The sequence below is a fragment of the Dipodomys spectabilis genome, unplaced genomic scaffold (assembly GCF_019054845.1).
Source record: "Dipodomys spectabilis isolate Male_0828 unplaced genomic scaffold, ASM1905484v1 ptg000706l, whole genome shotgun sequence".
Taxonomy (NCBI): domain Eukaryota; kingdom Metazoa; phylum Chordata; class Mammalia; order Rodentia; family Heteromyidae; genus Dipodomys; species Dipodomys spectabilis.
The window spans coordinates 85394-110130 of record NW_024871383.1 but is presented as its reverse complement, the minus strand read 5'-3'; the positions used below and the strand labels follow the sequence as shown (position 1 = coordinate 110130).

The 24737-nt window shown below is 41.9% G+C and overlaps 1 protein-coding gene across 1 annotated transcript in view; it reads left to right on the top strand.

Moving 5' to 3' along the window:
• Positions 1–24737, top strand: part of Dnah14 (dynein axonemal heavy chain 14) — a gene marked incomplete at its 3' end in the record, with an annotated part of 195772 nt that overhangs the window by 92780 nt on the left and 78255 nt on the right. The window contains 8 exon segments of the mRNA XM_042672409.1: positions 3603–3737; positions 8742–8948; positions 9429–9516; positions 11364–11572; positions 13950–14202; positions 17192–17267; positions 18901–19145; positions 20103–20219. Coding sequence (XP_042528343.1) covers positions 3603–3737; positions 8742–8948; positions 9429–9516; positions 11364–11572; positions 13950–14202; positions 17192–17267; positions 18901–19145; positions 20103–20219 — 1330 coding nt within the window.

The window sequence follows — 24737 nt, the reverse complement described above, 5'->3', positions numbered from 1 at the left end:
GACAGAGGATTCTGTGTGATCTCACCACAGACCCAGGGGTCAGCGAGACAGAGGATTCTGAGTGATCTCACCACAGACCCAGGGGTCAGCCAGACAGAGGATTCTGAGTCATCTCACCACAGACCCAGGGGTCAGTGAGACAGAGGATTCTGAGTCATCTCACCACAGACCCAGGGGTCAGACAGACAGAGGATTCTGTGTGATCTCACCACAGACCCAGGGGTCAGCGAGACAGAGGATTCTGAGTGATCTCACCACAGACCCAGGGGTCAGCCAGACAGAGGATTCTGAGTCATCTCACCACAGACCCAGGGGTCAGTGAGACAGAGGATTCTGTGTGATCTCACCACAGACCCAGGGGTCAGTGAGACAGAGGATTCTGAGTGATCTCACCACAGACCCAGGGGTCAGCCAGACAGAGGATTCTGTGTGATCTCACCACAGACCCAGGGGTCAGCCAGACAGAGGATTCTGAGTGATCTCACCACAGACCCAGGGGTCAGCCAGACAGAGGATTCTGAGTGATCTCACCACAGACCCAGGGGTCAGCCAGACAGAGGATTCTGTGTGATCTCACCACAGACCCAGGGGTCAGACAGACAGAGGATTCTGTGTGATCTCACCACAGACCCAGGGGTCAGACAGACAGAGGATTCTGAGTGATCTCACCACAGACCCAGGGGTCAGACAGACAGAGGATTCTGAGTCATCTCACCACAGACCCAGGGGTCAGTGAGACAGAGGATTCTGAGTCATCTCACCACAGACCCAGGGGTCAGACAGACAGAGGATTCTGAGTGATCTCACCACAGACCCAGGGGTCAGCCAGACAGAGGATTCTGAGTGATCTCACCACAGACCCAGGGGTCAGCAAGACAGAGGATTCTGTGTGATCTCACCACAGACCCAGGGGTCAGTGAGACAGAGGATTCTGTGTGATCTCACCACAGACCCAGGGGTCAGCCAGACAGAGGATTCTGTGTGATCTCACCACAGACCCAGGGGTCAGCCAGACAGAGGATTCTGAGTCATCTCACCACAGACCCAGGGGTCAGCCAGACAGAGGATTCTGAGTCATCTCACCACAGACCCAGGGGTCAGCGAGACAGAGGATTCTGAGTGATCTCACCACAGACCCAGGGGTCAGACAGACAGAGGATTCTGAGTCATCTCACCACAGACCCAGGGGTCAGTGAGACAGAGGATTCTGTGTGATCTCACCACAGACCCAGGGGTCAGTGAGACAGAGGATTCTGTGTAATCTCACCACAGACCCAGGGGTCAGCCAGACAGAGGATTCTGTGTGATCTCACCACAGACCCAGGGGTCAGCAAGACAGAGGATTCTGAGTGATCTCACCACAGACCCAGGGGTCAGCCAGACAGAGGATTCTGAGTGATCTCACCACAGACCCAGGGGTCAGTGAGACAGAGGATTCTGTGTGATCTCACCACAGACCCAGGGGTCAGTGAGACAGAGGATTCTGAGTGATCTCACCACAGACCCAGGGGTCAGCCAGACAGAGGATTCTGTGTGATCTCACCACAGACCCAGGGGTCAGTGACACAGAGGATTCTGTGTGATCTCACCACAGACCCAGGGGTCAGCCAGACAGAGGATTCTGAGTGATTTCACCACAGACCCAGGGGTCAGTGAGACAGAGGATTCTGTGTGATCTCACCACAGACCCAGGGGTCAGTGGGACAGAGGATTCTGAGTGATCTCACCACAGACCCAGGGGTCAGCCAGACAGAGGATTCTGAGTGATCTCACCACAGACCCAGGGGTCAGACAGACAGAGGATTCTGTGTGATCTCACCACAGACCCAGGGGTCAGTGAGACAGAGGATTCTGAGTGATCTCACCACAGACCCAGGGGTCAGACAGACAGAGGATTCTGTGTGATCTCACCACAGACCCAGGGGTCAGACAGACAGAGGATTCTGAGTGATCTCACCACAGACCCAGGGGTCAGTCAGACAGAGGATTCTGTGTAATCTCACCACAGACCCAGGGGGTCAGGCAGGCAGAGGATTCTGAGTCATCTCACCATGGGCCCAGGAGTCTGGCCATTTGCTTGGTTGATAGTTGTCATTTATTTTCACACTTTTTAACCTCCCAAAGAGGTGGCATATTCAGCCCTAAGTTTTCCTAGAGCCAGAGCATGTAGCTACACTATTGGCAAAGCCCAAGAGAAATGTCTGCGCACTGATCAGAGGGAATGTGTGTGCTGGCCCGAGCTACACAGTGAGAACAATCCAGGTTTAGTTTGCTGAGCCCTTGATAAGCCAGACTCACACAGATGAGGAATATCTGTGAATCAAAAGTCCCAAGAAAGCTGAACACAGTGGCCTGTACCTGTTATTGCAACTACCTGGTAGTGATTGGGAGGGTAGTGGTTCAGCATCAACCCAGATGTAAGAGTTCAAAATCCTATCTAAAAATTAACTGAGGCAAAACAAAACACAGCAAAACTGAGGGTGTAGCTAGGTGGTAAACCTGGAAAGTAAAAGTTTGGTTGAACCAACAGCTTTCTTTTAGGTGACATTCACTGCAAGGTTGTTTGGGTTTTTTTTGCCATTCCTTGATGACCCACCATGGTTTGTCCTTGGGGTGTCCTGCTTATCTTCAATTTGAGATCTTGATGCTGAGTGCTGGGATTATAAGTGTATCCAGCTTACATGTTTGATTCTTAACATTGTAGGACCTGGAAAAATTCAAGATGAAGGTACTGGCAGATTCAGTGTCTGCTAAACCCTCTTGTAGGATTATGAGTGGTCACCTTATTGCTCATCCTCATATAGGAGGGCAGGGGTGGTTAGAGCTGACAGGCCGGGACCTGGTAAGCACACAGGAGCACGCAGGGTTCTCAGCTCCAGTGCCACCACATGGGGCAGACCCTCAGCATGCAGATGTGAGGAGGGTCCAGGCCCTCACTACAATGCAACACAAGGTAATTGGAGTTGGAATGGACAGGAGACAGGACCAGGAAAAAGCTTTGTAAGAGACAAGGGGATGCAAAACATTAATATCTTACTCTGGAGAATTGGTACACAGGGATTTGACCACGAGATTAGGGAAATAATAGTAGTGATGGTGTGAAAAGATGTAGGTTCGATTATGTTACAGTTTAAGAATTCTATGAGACATCCAGCTGGAACTATTAAGTCTTGAAAATCTGGTGTATCCTTTGGAACTAAAGACTGGGATAGGTGCGTGCCCTGGGGAACTCTTAGGGTCCGCTGGAGTTCAAGGCCCTGTGGATATGACCAAAAGGCACAGTGCTGCAGGAGCACCTCAGGCAGAGGAGAATCGGAGCCCAGGGAGAGGAGACTGCAGAGTCCTGACAAACAATGTTACACAGCTGCAACTAGAAAGAAACGGAAAGTAGGATAGAAACAGCTCAAGACTAAGTCAGCCTTGAATCTCGAAATTAGGACTCTTTATATGATTTAAACGTTAGCCTATTCAGAAACAGCAGAATCCAGAGTACAGTAATGGAACAATGATTGGAAGGAAGATCAAGGATATAAAAAGAGATATATTTGTACATAAATTGTTAAGATGATTTATGAATGAATAAATGTGCACATTTCTTTTAGGCTTGCATGGGTGTGATGTTAGTGGGTCCAACAGGTGGAGGAAAGACAGCAGCCAGAAAAATTTTAGAAAAAGTATTAATATTATTACCAATTATAGACACCTTATCAATCACAGAGAGGCGATCTACTTCAAAGGTAAGTATTCTATTAAAATATTTCTCGATTTGTTTGTATTGTATTTTATACTTCAGTTAACATTTTCTTTTTCACTGTGTTTTCATTGACTATTATTTCTCATTTTTAGTTTTATGTGTGTGTGAATGTGTGCATGTGTGTATACACATGTGTACGTGTGTGTGTATACACCTACACATGGCTATGTGTGTATTTCATAAGAAGCATATTTAGGATGCAGGCAGAATCACAGGGATTATTGTTGTTTGGTTCATCCTCTTTAGTTCACAACTTCTCATTAGTCTGGTCAAGATATTTGTATTTTAGTTTAATCTGTCTTTTTGTTTTTATTATCTGGTCTCATTTCTCTTTATCATTGAAATGCTCTTTAGTGCTTTTATTGTGTGTTCTTAGGTATGTATGTGTGCTTCTGGATCACAGTGTAACTCTGCCAGATCAAATTCACACACACTCAACTCTCACACACACACTCACACATGCTCACACCTGTACACATGCTCACAGCCACATGTACACACACACACACACACACACACACACACACACACACACACACACACACACACACACGCTGGTCCCTAATGACTCAAACCTAGAATCTTAATTACTCTGAAGATGGAGATCTGAGGATCTAGTTCCAAGCCAGTCTGAACAGCCAAATCCAAGAGATACTTATTTCCAGTTAACCAGGAGAAAACCAGAAGTGGTGGCGTGGCTCAAGTGATAGAGCACCAGCCTTGAGGAAGAAGGCTAAGAGTGTGAAGCCCTAAATGCAACCCCAGTACCAGCATGCACAAAAAAGAGAAATTCATACAACATTGCTGTTATAAACATTTGTGCATGAATTGTTAAGTGTCCTGGGATTGAACTCAGGGCCTCGCTACCTGAGCCACGCCCTTATCCCTTTTGTTTTTTACTTTTGGAATAGGCTCTCAGTACTTTTGCCTGAGCTGGCCTCGAACTCATAGACTTCTTACCTCTACCTCCTGAGTGGTTGGGATTATACATAAGCACCACTTATCCCTTTTGTTTTTTACTTTTGGAATAGGCTCTCAGTACTTTTGCCTGAGCTGGCCTCGAACTCATAGACTTCTTACCTCTACCTCCTGAGTGGTTGGGATTATACATAAGCACCACTCCTGGCACACAAGCAACTGCTTTGAAGAGCATAGAGTACATGCCATTTCCTGAGGCCCAGTGCTGTACAGTCTTCACCCCTCTGCCATTTCAAAGCCTTCTTACCACCTCCTGGTGACAATCAGCTCCTCCTCCAATAAGGAATCGCTTTCTGTACCCTCCCTGCTCTCTGACAGCGACCAACTGCCTTTCTGTTTCTATGGATTTCCTACTCTGGATATTTTACTTAGAAGGCCCTTTTGTCCGGTATGTGTTGTTGGAGTTTATCCAAGGTGCAGCATGTATCATGTATCAGTATTTCATCTCAGTATAGGCCTGAACAATTACAGTAATTGTGTATCCATTCATCACTACTTGTTACGCAGTAGATAGATACTTAGGTTGTTTCTACCTCTTAGATGTACCAAATATTGCTATGACAAACATTCGTATATGAACTTGGCAGGAGCAGGGAAGGGGATACGTGGTTTCATTGCTCTTGGGTATGGTAAATCTATAGTTAATGTTTGAGGAGCCATCATAAATGTTCTCCACGGTACTTACACTGTTTCAACTTGTCATTAACAATAGAGGAGACTTTCTCTTTCTCCACATCTTTCTTAACATTTTTTCTTTCCCCGTTCAAGCAGATATGAATATCTCATGATGAGGTTGATTTACGTTTTCTTAATGAAGGGTGGGCATCCACTCTCCTCCCATGTATGCAGTGGCCATTTGTTTATCTTCTTTGGAAATGTCCAGTTTTATCCTGTTTTTAAAGATTATCTTTTTGCTTGTAGAATTCACAAACTTTATAGACCAACACAATGACCATTTGCCTTGTGAAGGTTAAAATGTGTTTATAACTTTAACTAAGTATCATTATCCTACAATACTGTGAAATTTATGTAATCATTTAATCTCAAAATTATTATAAAAAAGATTGTCTTTTTGTTTCACAGTTGAATTCTTTGTATAATCTGGACATGAAACGTGATTAAATGTAAGATTTACCTATTTTTGTGTTCTGTGAGTTATCTTTCCCCATTCTGGATGATGATGTACAGAAGCCATTGATTTTTATTAAATCCAATTTATTTATTTTTTCCTTTATTGTTTATGCTTTTGGTGTCAGATCTAAGAATGTATAGTTAAATCATAAATACTTCTTGTTTATAATGGCTTACAATTTTATTTCTCACATTTTCAGTTCACTTTTGTATATGCAGTGAAGCAGGGACCCACCTTCATTCTTCTGCACGGGCTGTGTGCTGTCCTGGTCTGTTCTCTCCCTCTTGCAAGGGGTTGCTGCCCATGTCAAGACCACATCGCTTGGGTTTATTTCTGGACTCTGGCTTTTAGGCCATGGCTATATCTCTATCCTGATGCCATAATGTCTGGGGTTTGATTGTCATGTGATTTTATAGTGATATTGAAAGTGGGAAATGTGAGTTCTCTACCACACTGCCCTTTGGAATGTTGTTATGACTATTGAAGGCCCCTTTGAATCCTTCTCATTTCTGTACAAAGGCCATTGGAACTTGGATAGGGATTGAATTTGTCCTAGTCTGTTTTCTGTTGACATAGCCACATACTCAAGCCTAAGACTTTATAAAGAGATCCACTCAGCTTACAGTTTAGCAGGGTTAGAGCCTTCCTGAAAAACCATGATGTAGCCGATGGTGTCTTGACCTCTTGGCAGCAGCTTGTATGAGGAAATAGAGATGTAGTGAGATGGTGTGTGAGTCTGTAGTCTATTACTAGGACAAAGTACCTGTGGAGGCACAGTGCCTCGTAACAGGAGCATGTGGTGGTCAAGTCCTGCTTGTTCACTGTAGCCAAGAAACAAAAGGAGACCAGAGTCTCAGTGACCCAGTGTTCTTCCCTAGACCCCTCTCCCAAGACTCCACTGCATCCCAGTGGAGTCACAGACTGAGATTCGATGTGAGAGACGGGAAGCAATGGGTGCAGGGGCTGGGCTTTCCTGCTTGTAACACCCTCTGAAAAGAACCAAGTCATAGGCTGGAGGCATGGTTCAGTGTCAGAACACCTGCCGAGCAGGCGGAAGGCCCAGAGGTCAAACACCAGTATCAACAAGAAAAAAAGGAGTGGAGTCACTCTATGAGACTGAAAGTAATCCCTTCTGAGGGTGATAACCATGCCTTCGACCCCACACCTTCCCGGCTCCTCACTCAACACTGCGAGCAGGGGGCCAGGTTTCCAGCTCAGCAGTGTTTGAGGGACGCGCCCCCAACCCGTATCCAAACCACAGCAGCCTTGAATCTATACATCACTCTAGGACACATCACCATCTTAACAGTAGTGTCTCAATCAATGAATAAAGGATGTATTCCTATTTTTATGTCTTTCTTTTAGCAATATTTTTGAAGTTCTCCTATTAGTAAATTTATTTTTCAGCATTTTATTCTTTGGATATTGTAGTAAAAGAAGTTGTTCTTAAAATTTCCTTTTTTGATTGCTTTCTGTTGCTGTTCAGAAACAACTGACTTTTGGGGTTCATTTTACACCTTAAAAATTTGTTGATTAGCTCTGATAGTTGCTTTATGAATTCTTGTGGATGTTCAAAATATATAGCATCACATTATATGCAAATAGAGATGGTTTTGTTTCTTCCTGTCCTCTGTGTTTGCCTTTTATTTCTTTTCTTGCCCAATTACTTGGCTAGGACTTTGAGTTGACTTGACATTTTTCTCTTTTAATGTGTTTAATAAGTGTTATTTTGGTTCTTAGTACTTTCATTGCATCTCAAAAATGTTGGCATTTTGGGTTTTCATTTTCACTCATCTCAAAGTATTTTTTAAATATCCTGGCTATCTATTCAGTGACCCATTGGCTGTTTAAATAGTTGGCATTTTCTGTTAGTCTTGCTTCTGTTTCTAGTTTCATACCTTTGTGGTTGGTTAAGATAACGTGGCCTAACAGGTGATCTGTCCAGCAGTATGCTCCATGTGTACTTCAAAAGGAAGCATGTGCTGCTCGAGTAGAGTGCTTTGTACAGTGTTAACTCTGAGTCACAGTTTTGTTATGGATCTCCATCTATGTGTTTTGTCTACTACTGAAGATGGGTACTGATGACTCCAAGTGCTAATGCACAACCACACATTTTCTCCAGTTCTGTCATACAATCTGTGTCTTTGTTATTGGATGTGCATGTGTACAATAATTGTTTTATTTGCTTGACAAATATACTTTTTTTCATCAATATATAGCATCTTTGACCTAAAATCCATTTTCCTGATATAAAATCAGTCCCATACCAGAACCCTAAACTCTAGGGGTTCCAAAATTAGTATAGCTACTAGCCCCTCTCCCAGTTACTGTATATGGAATAATTTTATCATGTTTTCTCTTTTAAACTTTTAAAATGATTCATATAGTTCCACTTTCAAACTACTTAAATTCTTGTTTGGGAGTCTGGAATAAGTCTCCTTATATGCAGCAAATATTATTTTTGGTTTGGGATTTTTTTTAGTCCTCTGTGTTATTCTCTTTTAAGTAGTAATCTATATTTAAAATAATACCGATAATGAAAGACTTCTGTATTTTGCTGCTGTTTTCCTGTCTTTTTTATTTTCCAATTGTTCCAGTGCTGCTGTCATTAAATATTTTAATTGTAAAAATTTTAATGGAATAACATAGCAATTTGATAGCCATTATCACCTATTTAAGAATAATTAGTAGTTCAAAAAAGACTATATATTATGGATAATTTTACAATGTCAGTTTTCACTGTTCCTTTTAAATTGCTACCTTTTCAGAAGATTTTTCTTTAATGAGAGGCTCTTAAAAACCTTCATAATAACAGTGCAAAAATTAAATAATTCTATCATAGTTACTGTCTTATAAATAACACCAAATTTTTCTCAGATTCCAGGAAGAAAAGGAAAAGTAGATATTTGTGTTTTAAATCCAAAGTGTATTACTCTTGGTGAGCTATTTGGACAACTAGATCCTAACACTATGGAATGGACTGATGGGTTATTAACAGCAGCAATTCGAAGTTATGTGTGTTTGAATAGTGAAAGCTACTCAAAAAATGATGGTGGTCCTGAACTAAAGTCAAAAACCTTATCAGTAAGTTTAATATGGAATAAGTATTTTCATTTGACTAACATACAATTACATATTCAAAGACCAGGACTAAAGTATCTTTGGATACCTGTTAGTATATGAGTAAATTTAAAGGTATTATGAGCAGTTTTTAAAAGAAAAAAGTATTATTAAAGACAGAGCATGCTGTTGTGTTTTTCAATAGCCAGTAACATGAGATGAAGACATTTGCTTCCAAAGGAGCACAAAGTGAATTAAGTGTGCCTGAGGTATCCTGGTTACCCTGCACAGCGATGCATCCTGAGCCAGTAAGATAAAATCGCTTTAGTAAATAAAACAATGGAAGGTTCTTCAAAGAGTCTTACAAATGGCAAACCATTTTAAAAGTCTTATTCTTGTTAGTAATTAGATTACTGGCAAATTTTATCAGCTATATCATTGTAATTGAAAAGTATCACAAAGTAAAAATTTACTTATTTACATATGTAAATTTACATATTTTAGGTTTTCCAACTTGACTCCTCTGATACAACAGATACTGATAAGTTTGTGAATAATACAGAGAAAAATGTTAAAATTAGAGAAGATCACAGTGAGTATTATTAGTAAAGATGATTCATTACTATAGAAAACGAACTTTGAGCCAATAGGAGCCATCTTTATGTCTTTAAGGGCTTTTTTTTTTTTTTTTTTGGTCCAGTCGTGGGGCCTGAACTCTGGGCCTGGCACTGTCTCTCAGCTCTTCAGCTCAAGGCTAGCGCTCTACCACCTGAGCCACAGCACCACTTCCGGCTTTTTTCTTTTTGCTTATGTGGTGCTGAGGAATCGAACCCAGGGCCTCAGGCATGCAAGGCAAGCGCTCTACCACTGAGCCACCTTCCCAGCCCCTTTAAGTGCATTTTTAATTAGTGATATTCTGTGTTATACAACTTTTTCCCTCCAATATTTATTTAAAATGTGTATAGTATTACCACATACACTGTTGCAATATATATATTATTATTTATCTCCTAAGGCCTACCTAGCCCTTCATTTTATAAGTGACTATAATCTGCCATTAGAACGAAGTAGATACTAACGGTGGCAAAGGCATGTGGAACAGCAGACACACACACCATGGTAATGCTCCTGAACTGGGACTCCAGGCAGTCTTTCTGTGACCATCCACAACAGATTGTCTCAATGAGTTGCTCATCTGATTGATACATGCTGGATATTTGGCCACATGCCCCAGAAACTGAAATGTGCATACGGTCTGGTCCCTGGTCCTTAAGAGCTGATGGCCTGCTGGAGGAGTTCAAGCCATTGCTTTGCCTGGTCCAGACTGAACCACCTAACAACGTGCTCTTCAGCAGCACATTTATGACACAGACTTCAAGAGAGACTTCTATTGCTGCTCTACCTTCCTGAAGCTTTACCTGTCATTTTGAAAAGAGTACAGTGACTTAGATATTGAGTTTTCTTATGGAGTTTTTAGAACAATCTGTAGGACAGGGTTTTCAGCCAGTCAAGCCCATCTTCACACTGGCTTCTTTATGGAGCCTGACTCTACTCTCTGATTCTCCTGGGCTAGGATAATACCTTTAGTGGTAACTCTTCTGTCTGCTGTGTAACCTATACATGTTCCCCTCTCCTGATGAATAGATTTTCTGCAATGGAGTGCAGTGGTGGACACAAGCATGTGTGCTGTGGTCTGAAAATTTATATCCTTCCCAAGAGTCAAGTCTTAAAATCTTAACCATTAGGGTGAGGCTATTAGGAGGTAAGGCTTTGGGGAGAATGGGTCATGAGAACCTATGTGGATGGAATTAATGCTCCAGCGGAAGAAGTCCAGGGGAGACACGCTTGCACTCCTGAGAACAAGAAGCCCAACCTCACCAGACCCTATATATGCCAGTACCTTGGTCCAGAGCAGCGAGAAGTAAACTTCTTTGCTTATAAGCCACCAATTCCACAGCAGCCCAAATGGAACCGGTGCATAAAGAGGCATGGATTAGTTCCAAACGTGATTTGTTTCTTTCTTCAAAGGGTGTCTGTTTACCTTTGCTGTTCACCAGGGGCAGGACATCTAAAAAATGTTTCTCAGTAAAAAGGAAATATTCACAAATCATACTATTAAGAAAAAGATAAAATCAATCTCCATTTTCTCCATTATCCCATTCGACAGTCTAAGAATGCTCAAGGCCTTATCAAGTATATATCATGAATCTCCACATGTAATGCATACTAGAGCCCACATGTAAGTGTCACTTCTTTTCACTCTCATACTGTTGTACAGGTAAAGAATGTCTAACACCGGGCTCCAGTGCAATACAGACTAGTATACACACATCAGTGTTTTCCCAGAACATCAGTTTTCATCTAAATCATAAATTTTAAAAATGCAATGAGAGCAGCTGAGACTGCTCCTGACCACATTAACAATACTTTTCTCTCCAGATCTTGATTGGAAGTGGGTTGTCTTTGATGGCCCAGTAGACATCTTGTGGGTGGAGACCCTGAACTCGGTGTTGGATGATACAAGGACACTGTGCCTGGCAAATAGTGAGAGAATTGCATTGACTAACACAGTGCGTCTGATATTTGAAGTGGACACTCTCTCCAAAGCCAGTCCTGCTACCATAAGCCGGTGTGCGATGGTATACATGGTGAGTTCTCTTAAGCCAGTGTGCGATGGTGTACATAGTTCTCATAAGGTGTGTGCGATGGTGTATGTGGTAAATTCTCATAAGGCATTGTGCAATGATGTATGCAGCGAGTTCTCATGAGGCAGTGTGCGATGGTGTATGTGGTGAGTTCTCATAAGGCAGTGTGTGATGGATGGTGTACGTGGTGAGTTCTCATAAGGCAGTGTGTGATGGATGGTGTACGTGGTGAGTTCTCATAAGGCAGTGTGTGATGGATGGTGTACGTGGTGAGTTCTCATAAGGCAGTGTGTGATGGATGGCGTACGTGGTGAGTTCTCATAAGGCAGTGTGTGATAAATGGTGAATGTGGTGAGTTCTCATAAGGCAGTGTGTGATGGTGTATGTGGTGAGTTCTCATAAGGCAGTGTGTGATGGATGGTGTACGTGGTGAGTTCTCATAAGGCCGTGTGTGATGGATGGTGTACGTGGTGAGTTCTCATAAGGCAGTGTGTGATGGATGGTGTACGTGGTGAGTTCTCATAAGGCAGTGTGTGATGGATGGTGTACGTGGTGAGTTCTCATAAGGCAGTGTGTGATGGATGGTGTACGTGGTGAGTTCTCATAAGGCAGTGTGTGATGGATGGCGTACGTGGTGAGTTCTCATAAGGCAGTGTGTGATAAATGGTGAATGTGGTGAGTTCTCATAAGGCAGTGTGTGATGGTGTATGTGGTGAGTTCTCATAAGGCAGTGTGTGATGGATGGTGTACGTGGTGAGTTCTCATAAGGCCGTGTGTGATGGATGGTGTACGTGGTGAGTTCTCATAAGGCAGTATGTAATGGATGGTGTACGTGGTGAGTTCTCATAAGGCAGTGTGTGATGGATGGTGTACGTGGTGAGTTCGCATAAGGCAGTGTGTGATGGATGGTGTATGTGGTGAGTTCTCATAAGGCAGTGTGTGATGGATGGTGTACGTGGTGAGTTCTCATAAGGCAGTGTGTGATGGATGGTGTACGTGGTGAGTTCTCATAAGGCCGTGTGTGATGGATGGTGTACGTGGTGAGTTCTCATAAGGCAGTATGTAATGGATGGTGTACGTGGTGAGTTCTCATAAGGCAGTGTGTGATGGATGGTGTACGTGGTGAGTTCTCATAAGGCCGTGTGTGATGGATGGTGTACGTGGTGAGTTCGCATAAGGCCGTGTGTGATGGATGGTGTACGTGGTGAGTTCTCATAAGGCAGTGTGTGATGGATGGTGTACGTGGTGAGTTCTCATAAGGCCGTGTGTGATGGATGGTGTACGTGGTGAGTTCTCATAAGGCAGTGTGCGATGGTGTATGTGGTGAGTTCTCATAAGACAGTGTGTGATGGATGGTGTACGTGGTGAGTTCTCATAAGGCAGTGTGTGATGGATGGTGTACATGGTGAGTTCTCATAAGGCCGTGTGTGATGGATGGTGTACGTGGTGAGTTCTCATAAGGCCGTGTGTGATGGATGGTGTACGTGGTGAGTTCTCATAAGGCCGTGTGTGATGGATGGTGTACATGGTGAATTCTCATAAGGCGGTGTGTGATGGATGGTGTACGTGGTGAGTTCTCATAAGGCAGTGTGTGATGGATGGTATATGTGATGAGTTCTCATAAGGCAGTGTGTGATGGTGTACATGGTGAATTCTCATAGGTGGTGTGCAATGGTGTGTGCGGTGAGTTTTCAAGACAGATTTTTTTTAACAATGTGTGTTGCTTATAATAGTAACTAGCTACTTTCTGCAGTAGGTTAAGTTACTTTTACCTCTGGACCAGTAAAGTGACCCCCAATAATTCAGACGTTTATGTCCCATAAAGCCTTGTGATTGAGTTATAGTTTATAATCATACTTGTGACCTCTTCTCCCATAGGCCGAGTGTCAGCATGTCCATAGCTCTAAGTGAGCAGGACTTTTTATGTAGACAGGCTAAGCTGCTGATAGGAATTGCATTTCCAATAGAAGAAAGATTTCCCGAGGCCCCTTATTATCCCATGTTTCTTATAACGTGGGAAACACATCACTGAGACTGGTGAAGAGGGAGAAGACACACAAAAAAAAAGGATTTGTCTATGCAAGAAACTTAACTATGGTTAGTCTTAGCTCTGATCTAATAGTCTGAGCCAGGTGCTGATGGCCTGTAGATGCTCAGGAAACAGCCCACACCTGCATAGGATCTCAGCATATGCCTGCTGATCATCATACATTGCCTGATGTCTTAAGAAATACCATGCTTAAGAATCTCACATCATCCCATGACCATTTTCCCTTCAATGAATAGTCATTCATCACAGGTGTGATGCAGTAAAAAGATAGTAGAAGGTAGGAGAATTGTTGCATTTTCATAAGACATTCTATGTTTTATTTTGTATCAGGACCCTGTTGACCTGGGATGGGAGCCTTATGTTCAGACATGGCTTTCGAAAACTTCTAATATTATGAGTCAATCAGGAGTGAACTGTCTTGAATTATTGATTAAAAAAAGTGTCCCAGAGGGTCTGCAATTTATAAAGAAATTTCAGAAATTCCAGCCCTTCCCTGTGCACAGCATAACAGCCGTTACAACCCTATGCAGAATTCTTGATTCTTTCTTTGAATTCATGAGTGCAAAAGGAGGCTTTGGACAAGGTGAGTTTTTATTCTCCTAATTCTGATAATGACATTATGTGTTATCTAGTCTGTGACACTTTATCAATTTATGATAGATTTTATGAAAGACAATAAAACAAGAGGCCAAGAATTTTCAGCCTATTTGAACCAATGGCAGACCTGTGCATTAAAAAAAACTAATCACTTATAGAAAAAGAGGACTTTAAGTGGAGGAGGAACATGGTGAAGTGAGAACTGCTGTTTAAATTGACTGCTCCAGTAATGGTGTGGAAAGTGCATCTGAGTGGAAGAAAATGGAAATGAGGCAGGCTGGAAAGTCAGTGATGAAGAATCCTGAGCTAGTATGGTGGTATGAGTGTAAACAGACACCAAAACAGTGCATATGTAAATGAGAGAGGGGGAAAGGGAAAGAGCAAGAATCAGTCTCTAGTGTCTGACTAAGGAGCTTGAGTTGTCACCAATTGAAGCAGAATTTCAAGAGGGCTAGTTTCTATGAAATAATGGATTAAGTTTTTACATGTAGATTGTGTGGGATATTCAGTTGACTTAATACAACAGGAAGGTAAGCTCCAAAGCGGGTCCAAATTTGGCATTCATCAGCATGAGCGTGAATGAGGTCATCCAAGAATACCCAGAATGGGAAGGACCCACAGAGGAAGAAGCTGAGAATAGGAAGCAAGCAAGCAGATAGAGGCCAAAAAAATAGACCTTAGAAGATGCCTGTGGACATCAGTTAACTATAGGAAGGCCTCTCATAGGCCTTAGGAGAGATGAGCATTACAAATGTGTCTGGGTAAGGACTTAGAAACCTGAAAGTTGTCACCTCTGGTGAGTTCAATTCTTCCTACAAAATTAGAAGGGAACTTAATCCAAAGATGAAAGGTAGGTTTGAGGTAAGTGATAAAGGGTAGGTGATCATTAAAAGACTAAGAAAATATGTTAATCAAGACCAAATGAAGAATTGATGATTTAGGCTGATGGCTCATTTGAGCTTTCCTGTGGGGAAGAATGAACATGATGTTAGAAGACTTCCGGAAGCTCTCGGGTAACTCTCTTGTATGTGAGGCATGGTCAGTCCACAAGACTTCCATTTGCTTTCTCGTATTGTGTCTTATAACTGCTGAACAAGAGCAACTAGTTCAAGTTATGTAATTGGAAACAAATCCAGTTTGTATCAGCTATATTCTCTCTAGAGTCATTAATTAAACAAATACAGAAACAAAAATACATCAGATTTGTTTCATCTACCACTTAGCTAAGTTTAGCAAAGAAAAGCCAACAGTACAGTATTATAAAAGTTGCTCCTCATAAGGCACAAAAGAAAAATTAGACATCAGAATTAAAATCTATACACCAAAAGATACATATTAAAAGATAACCCATAGAATGGGAGAAAATATTTGCAAATCACATGTAGAGGTTAATATCCATAATACATAAAGAACATCCACAAACACTCATAAGCAACCAATTCAAAAATGGGCAAAGACTATGAATAGGCAATTTTTATAAGAAGGCAGACATATATGACCAGCAAGCAGGTGGAAAAGCACTTAGTATTACTACTCACTATGGCAATAGAAACCAAACCACAGTGAGATACCACTTCACACACACTGGGATGGATGTTACTAACAGTAACAGATATTAGCATAGCAGTGGAGAAACTCATCAAAAATAAAATACTATGAGCCAGTATGGAAAGGATTATGGTAATTCCAATTTTGAACAGGTATTCAAAATGACTGAAAGCAGGAATTCAGACAGGTATTTGTACACAAATATTCATCTAGATAAAAGGTGGAAAACCAACATAACATCTTGTCTGTCAGTGGGACAGTGTATAAACAAAATACACAAGTTGTCATGTCCAAAACGAGCTTTACAACGTTGGTGCGGGGGGGGGGGGGGGGGGGGGGGGGGGAGGGGAAGGAGAAGGATTGGGATTAGGGGGGGAGGGGGGAGGCTGGGAAGGGATGTGAAGGGTAAACAAAGGAGGAGGCTGCAACGCTTGGTAAGAAATGTACGCATTATCCTGCCCATGTAACTGTAACTCCTCTGTACAGTATGTTCACAAATAAAATTAAATTAAAAAAAAAAGAATAAAAAAAAAAAGAAAAAAAAATACAGCAAGGAAAAAAATAGGTGAAGTAATGCAGGAGGAGGAGGCAGATAGAAAACTTCTTTGAACAACTTAAACATTTACTAACATTTTCAATAAAGCTTTTAGGAAAATAGTGTTACAAGAAATAGAAGTAAATTTTCTTTGAAAGTAGGATGAATCTTTTCTGTCAAATAGAAGGATTTTCTAAAACAAAACACATCAGTGGCTACAATGTGCTGACACATAAACTTTAACGTAAGGTACTTGAAGTACAGTGATTCTTCCTTCTTTGGCAAGCTATTTGGAAATGTTTGTAGACAATATTAGTGTACTCTGCCTTAGTATCACTTTTTGTGGAGCCATGATGTAAAGAAATAATCCAAGAAGTGCACAAAGATTTATGCACAAGGAGGTTTGCACATATTGCAGACTTATTTGCAATTATAAGACAGCCTAAATTCGAAAAATGGGGGAAGAGCTTGGTAAATTACAGTGCAGCAAAAGTATGTTGTGGAGGGTTTTAGCAGCTTAAAATTGAAGAGCTAGATAAGAATACAAGTTTTTAAATGTGTTTAAGTTTAAAATTTAAAATGTGTGTGTAACTTATAAGCCAGTATATAAGAAGTACATTAACATTTTTACGGCTGCCATCTGGGAGTGATAAAGTTGTGTGCATTTTCTCCCGTGGGATTTTCTGTATTTTCTAAGGTAAATTTTATTTCAGTATTTTAAAAATAGTAGGAAAAATAAGGTAAGAAGGGTGAGTAATGGCTTCCTGCCTGGGTTGGTGACTTGGACACCAGGAAGTGGTGGGGATGTGGAGCTCCGAGAAGGGGCAGCACTGGAGGCTCAGCCTCCTTCACTAACCAGCTGTTGCTAATTGTGCAAAATCTTCTTTTTAAGGTGATAAGAATTACAAGAATGACACTCCAGCTGAGGAGCCAAAAGCTCCCAAAATCAAATTCAAGGATGAGAGGAGGTCAGTCACGTTCTAGTAGTCCTGCGCTCAATGCACGCAGGACTAGTGGCCGAGGAGCCCTGCTAGGTTTTGCCATAATGTGAAAACCCACCTGAATGCACTTCATTCCAACTTAGAGACCTCAGTACACCTCACAAAGAACAATTTGCATACTGTTTGAAAATAATGCGCCTTTTATGACTAATTGTCCATCCTCTGTATGTATTTGTGAAAGTTATAAAATTGATATGAATCTCTTTTATGAAGCTGCCATTTATAAGATGTAAAAGGTTGAAGCAGTGACTACATCTTTGAGTTTTTGTCTCACTCATAAAGCCAGAGTCCTGTGAGTTCTGTGGCTGCAGTGTGTGGGGTCAGCCAGGGGCTCCTTGAGGCCAGGTTGTTGTGTCACTTCTCTGTCCTCTGCTTCCTTTCCCCTCCCCTCCCCTCCCCTTCCTCTCTCCTTCCCCTCTCCGTTCTTTTTCATTTTTGTCTGAGATGAGCTCAAGCTGAGCTCCGTACCTGACACTTTTGTTCATTGGCTAGTGACTCTACCAACTAAGCTATGTCTCCAGCCTCCCCTCCCTCCTCTCTCCTCACTTCCCCTCCTGGTCTCCCCTTCCTTCTTCTCTTCCTTCCTAGAATAGTGTCCTCTGAATAGACTCTGTCCTCTCCAGGCCCTGTGAGTTTTCAGGCCTGGAGATGACTTGGATTTTTTGCAAGGCTGACTCTTGTCATCCAAGCCTGAGCCCCTATTGGGCTCATCCTTTACCAGGGGACCCTAAAAATTCCCACTGTTGCCTTCTGTTCATCTCTGCCCCATCCCAGGGTGTGGCAGTTTGACTGCACAGAGCAATTATTCTGTCTTCTCATAGGTACCCTCAAACATCTTTTTTTTTAGTTAAAAAGAAATTGTTATTATAAAGGTGATGTATAGAGGAATTACTATTTTGTAAATTTGGTAATGAGTACTTCTATCCTACCTGCCCCTCCCCCCATCTCTCTTCTCCTCCCTCGCCCCTTTATTGGTGCTGGGCCTAGAGCTTGAACTCTGGGCCTGGGTGCTGTCCCTGAATTTCTTTTGCTCAAGGCTAGGGCTCTACCACTTGAGCCACAGCACTACTTCCAGGTTTTTCTGGGCTAGTAGTTTGTTGGAGATAAGAATTTCATGGCCTTTCCTGCCAGGGCTGGCTCTGAACTCTGATCCTTAGATCTCAGCCTCCTGAGTAGCTGGGATTATAGGCATGAGCCATCCACACCCAGCATGAGTACATTTTTTTTTTTGGACAATGTCACCTCTTCCTTTGCTTTCTCCAGTTTTCCTTCCTAGTCCTGCCCATAAGTTGTATAATTCCTGTTAACAGAGTGTAATCTAGTAAGTACACTGTCCCTGAGCTCTTTTCACTCAAGACTAGCCACAGCACCACTTCTGGTTTTCTGGTGGTTAATTGGAGACAAGCCTCGTGGACTTTCCTGACTAGGCTGGCTTGTCTCTCAGCCTCCTGAGTAGCTAGGATTACAGGCGTGAGCCACCAGTGCCTGGCCCTAAAATTTTTATATCAACATTTAATTGTAGTATTTAAGGATGAAACTGGCAGAATATTAAAGTAAACTTATTTGCTCTTTTCTAAAATTTTTACCCTTTACCTTCCAGAAGCAGCTATTCCACGGATGAAAGTACATGGTTTCTGGAGAAAAATCCAGATAAATTAGCAATAATGCTCCAAAAGCTTTTTGTATTTGCATTTACCTGGGCCTTTGGAGGAGCTTTAAAACGTGAAGATGAACATGAACACGATGTAATATTTCATTCAACATTTGGAAATAATTCACTTGCAGAAGTAACCTATAATTTTGATAGCCTTGTTCGTGAAATATTTGAACACGATTCACATAGAGGTATGTTCTGGGAGAAAAAAATCATTATTGTGCTTATTTAGAATATTTATTAGAAACTGTGATGGGCTCTGATTGATTAATGTGTGAAGATAAAAGGTAAAAACAAAGTTATTAAATAAGTATAGCATTACCCTCACTCCACTCAAATCACAAACTCGCCAACCGCAGCCCAACCACGGTGAAGCAGAAACTTCTAGAGGTGAAGAATAGTAGATTGTTAATTTTTTTTAATTCCAGTTATTTTATAAAGCCTGGGATTTACTCTGTATTTGTTTTGAGGTCAATTGCAACAAATGGAATCCACCTTATACTTTAAAATAGCAGCCTCCCCATCAACTATTGCTGATTGAAAGAGCTATAAACATATAGATTGTTGGAGCTGATATCAAACAGATAAAATATGAATCTACTTATAAGAATTTTGTTAACTAGGATGAGTACTAAAACATGATACTGAAAATGCATGTCCTGCTCACCCCTTCTCCCAGACGCTCGCTTTGGAACCAGGGCCTTTTCAGTGAGAGCACTGCACTCCTAGCCCTTTTATGTCAGAATTTCCCACTAAAAAACAGTATTACTTTTACAATGGAAAGTAGCTGAGTGACAAATAAGTGACACATTGGGTTGGCCACAATCAGCACATGATGAGCATTTGCTAGCTTCCAGGCACAGGGTGGTAGGCAGGGCTTTGCACTAAGATTTCTAAGGACATCAGACAATAATTTTACCTTTTCTGTGAATAGAAAGAACAAAAAGCTAATGTAAGTTTGCTTTTGTACCACTCAATATTAGGGGAAACACAGGCCTATTTTATATAGTTGGATAAACCTTTGCTTCAAAATATATACCCTCTACTTCAAAAACTACCTTTTGAGTAGAGTTCATATTGCTGGTGAGCACTCCTGAGTTGAGCCCTAATCTTACTTGGATTTTCTTACTCATCATTTTCAGAGTTAGGTATCAATCTACCAATTGGCGACCGGTCTATCTTTGGATATTTTGTCGATATACAGCAATGTGAATTTGTACCTTGGTCAGAGTTAGTTCCTAGTGCTCATACACTAATTCATAAAGGTAAGAATATTTTAAAAATCATATTTGGAACTGTTCTGAAATTCTGAGAGTGCTATATTAAAAGTAGCTATATTAGCCGGGTGCCGATGGCTCACGCCTGTAATCTTAGCTACTCAGGAGGCTGAGATCTGAGTTCAAAGTTCAAAGCCATCCAGTGCAGGAAAGTCCTTTAAACTCTTATCTCCAATAAACCACCAGAAAACCGGAAGTGGCATGGTGCTCAAGTGGTAGAGCACTCGCCTTGAGCTGAAAAGCTGAGGAACAGTGCCCTGGCCCAGAGTTCAAGCCCCATGACTGACCAAAAAAAAAAAAAAAAGTAGTTATGTCTCCATCTTTGAGAACTAATAGATTCAGATTGTATACAGATGGTTTCTAATTTATGTTTATTAAATATGCCTTATTAATCTTTGAATATTGCTTTTTGAGAAATTTGGAGTATATTTGGTTTTTTTTGTTTGTTTGTTTGTTTTTTGGGTCCGGTCATGGGGCCTGAACTCTGGCCTGGGCGCTGTCCCTCAGCTCTTCAGCTCAGGGTTAGCATTCTACCACTTGAGCCACAACGCCACTTCCTGCTTTTTGCTTATGTGGTGCTGAGGAATCGAACCCAGGGCCTTATGCATGCAAGGCAAGCACTCTACCACTGAGCCACCTTCCTAGCCCGGGTGGAGTATATTTGTTTAGAGGCACATTGTAAAATTATAATGCATTAAAACTCTTATTAGTGGTAGTATTTATTCTTTTAATTTGCTGTGACTACATGAAAGGAGAAAATGGCAAAGACCACTTCTGAAACAGAAAAAACATGTATGAAAGATCTTCTGCTTGGTTATAAAGAAAGCCAATAATTTACAAAAGAGTAGTCATACTTTTACTACTTATGACATAGACATCCATCCACAGTAACTCTCTCAATTGTCTCCTGTCACAGGAGACACAGAAATGAGCCACACTTCAGGAGCTGGGTAGAAGTTTAAAGCTCTTTTTAGAGTCCTTGGCTTATGGTTTTTCCAACTTTCCATGACTGTGAAAACAGTTGCCATTCAGTCGAACCCATATGTTGAACTCTGAATTTGGATCTTTTCCCAGTCTAGCAACAAGCCGCAGGGCTCTCTCCTGGTGCTGGGCAGTGCAGCAAGCCAAAGCTGTGGGTCAGCCGAGCGTGGGGGCCACACCACGGCCCCCACCACTCAGCATAGCGTTCCGAGGCAGGATGCTCAGAAGGCTAGATTAGGCAGTACACTTTTTAATCCCCTATTTTCAACTTACTGTAGGTTTACTGGAATGTAACCCATCACCTGTGTGTAAGAGCATGTGGGTAAGACATTTAATAAATGACAGTTGAATTGCTTTAAGGTCACATTTCTCTCACCAAAGAACTTCAAAGTTTGGTTGCAGGAAGTTTTGAGAGAAAAAAACCAAGGCTATCACAATTATAAAACTCTCAGAAAGATCTCATTCTACATTTATGTTGGCTGGAAACACCAAGATTATATTGTACAATATTTTACCACCCAGTACATATTAGTAGACTTAGTTATTTAAAACACCTACATAGTTTTTCATGTTAGAGCTATTATTGATTTTGGGAGTGTTGTGCTTTTTTTTGGTTTAGTTTGCTTTTTTCCCCAGTCCTCGGGCTTGAACTCGGCTAAAGTGCTGTCCCTTAGCTTTTTGTTCAAGGCTAGCACTCTACCACTTGAGCCGTAGCTCCACTTATGGCTCTTTTGGTGATTAATTGCAGATAAGAGTCTCATAGACCTTTTTGTCTGGGCTGGTTTTGAACACAATCCTCAGATCTCAGCCTCCTAAGTAGGTAGGATTACAGTCATGAGCCACCAATGCCTAGCTTATTGGTCATTTTTATCCTTAGATTTTTGCTGTTATTGAGAAAAGGTATAACTAATAGCATTTATTCATAACTCTAATATCCAATGAATGATAGTTATTTATGAATAAAATATATCTTCCTCTTTGGGAAACCAGTCTTATTTTCTCCAGTTCTATTCTAAGACATTGCTTCCTTCTGGTTGCAACTTTCTGCATGCAAACAGGTTTCCAAGCTGAATCTGTAACCGAATTTTTCACAAAATCCTTTTTCCAGGGAAAACCAGTTTACATATGAAGCATTGTAGGATTGTTCAGCAACCACCCTTAGTGACTGAGGCTTTTCCTCACAGAATTTGTATTTAAAAAGAATAATCCTAATTGTTTGTTATCAGGAGATGCAGGACACATTAACCAATCAGTTTCTCAATGTACATGCCTTTTTATTTTTGTGGGAATATAAAAAAAGATCAATGATAAATGGTTCATTCTTCCATAGAAAAGTGGGAAGATGATGATCCTTTTAAATAATTTTAAAGAGAGGAGGGTATATATGTTCTCCTCCTCTTTGCCCTTTTTGCTCCTGGTTGCAGATATGTAATAGAAAAAAGATTCCCATGGAGGACCTGAATGGGAACGTTCAAGGATAGCAGGGCGAAAAGCTAAAGCTGGGCAGACTCCCGACCCTGAGCAGCTGACATAGCTTTACAGAAGAATGAGTCCATGGTTTGAAAGGCAGTCTTCTTTTTTGTTTAAGTTTTTGTTATCTTTAGGTAGTTGTACTGAGGGATTGCCACTTAACAAAGCAGTTTGTTAATACAATGCATCTTGATCCATGTCACCCCTTTCAACATAAGCTACTCTTACATGTGGAGCTGTTATGGCAAACAGGAAAAATATACATTTTTCCTTTTTTTTCCTTTTTTGGCTGGTTCTGAGGCTCAAACTCAGGACCTGGGCTCTCACCCTGAGCTTATGTGCTCAAGGCTAACACTACCACCTGAGCTACAGCCCTACTTCCATGCTTTGGTGGTTAATTGGAGATGAAGAGTCTCCCAGTCTTTTCCACCTGGACTGTCTTCAACCACAACCTCAGATCTCAGCCTCCTGAGTAACTAGGATTACAGGTATGAGCCACCAGGGCCCAGCTAAAAATAGGATTTTTATCACCCTAAATACACCTTTTAGTAGTTGGACATGAAGTGATGACATTAAAAGAGTCCTTGACGTAGCTGACACTGCTGACAGAGGCTTGGTGATGAGGGCCTGTCACTGGGGAGACCCTTGCGACATTGGCGTGGCCTGGTACACACTCAGCAGCCTGTTGCCTGTGGTACCTTGGCGGAGAATAAGCACATGGGAACTGACTGCTTCAGGCGCCTGTACTGACGTCCAGTAAGAGAGAAGTGGATTTAGATAAATGCACGCGAGCTGCAGGAGAGGATGGGGAGAGCAGGGCCTTGTGGGGCCACCGCCCAACAGCGAAGGGCCTGGGCCGTACTTCGGGAAACAGCGCTGCTTCTGCCCCCAGACCTCAGAGGTTGCAGTGTGGGCCTTGCGTTTCTCAGGGGCCTTGTGTCCAATGCTTTCTGCTAGGTGGGTGCCTCTCCACAACAAGGGTTGGTCCCTCCACGAGGGCCTGTGGCTGCCTTCATGAACTTGGGGGGAGAATAAGCAAATGGGGTGAGTACAGAAAGCAAAGAGTGAGGGCAAACCCAGTGCTTGCTCTACCCCTGAGCCATGCCCCAAGACCCAGAACAACAGGTAAAACCTTTTAGCATCCTTGTCTGGTTATAGCACTGACTGAAAGGGAAAAGATGGGCTAGGCCTCTGTCCAGAGGATTGCAGAATTCTCTTTCCACTCTCACAGTAGAGAGGGGACTGGAGGAAAGCATGAGATAAGCCACACACCTTATTTAGGCTTCCCATCCCACTTGAGACATTGAAATATGAATTTCATAACACTACAATTCAACCCAGCGAGATTACTGGAGAAATTAAACAAACTGGTCAAGTTAAGACTCAGGTTTGCTGTTTGAGGGCCAAGAAAAAGAAAGCCAGAGCTGCCTGCTTTCCTCCCCCCTCTTTCTCTCTCTTTCTCTCTCTCTCTCTCTCTCTCTCTCTCTGTCTCTCTCTTTCACACACACACACACACACACACACACACACACACACACACACACACACACAAACTTTAGGCTGATGTGCTGTTCCCCTAGTAAATGTGGACTAGGTTAATTAGTTAATAGGTGCAGAGACACTAATAGAGATTCTTTTTTTCATCTTTAACCTTGGCAAAGGTCTTGGTTACTTTGGGAAGGTATAAAGACTCCAGTATTGGCAAGCAATTTATCAATGTCCATCAAAATCAAAAGCCAGATGCCCGTGGCTTACACCTGTGCCGCTCCTGAGGAGGCTGGAATCTGTAGGGTCATGACTGAAGCCAACCCAGGCAGAAAAGTTCACTGGTTTCCATCTCCAAAATAACCAGCAAATGGCACACAGTTAGAAGTGTGGCTTAACTGGTAGAACACCTGCCAAGAGAAGAAACAAGCTTAACAAATGTGAGGCCCTGTGTTTAAAAGTATAAAGTGTACTGTTTATAATTTATGTTGACCACAATTCTACTTACAAGAAGTGATTCCATGCATATGTGAAACGCTATGAATATTACATAAATCTAATTTATTTGTA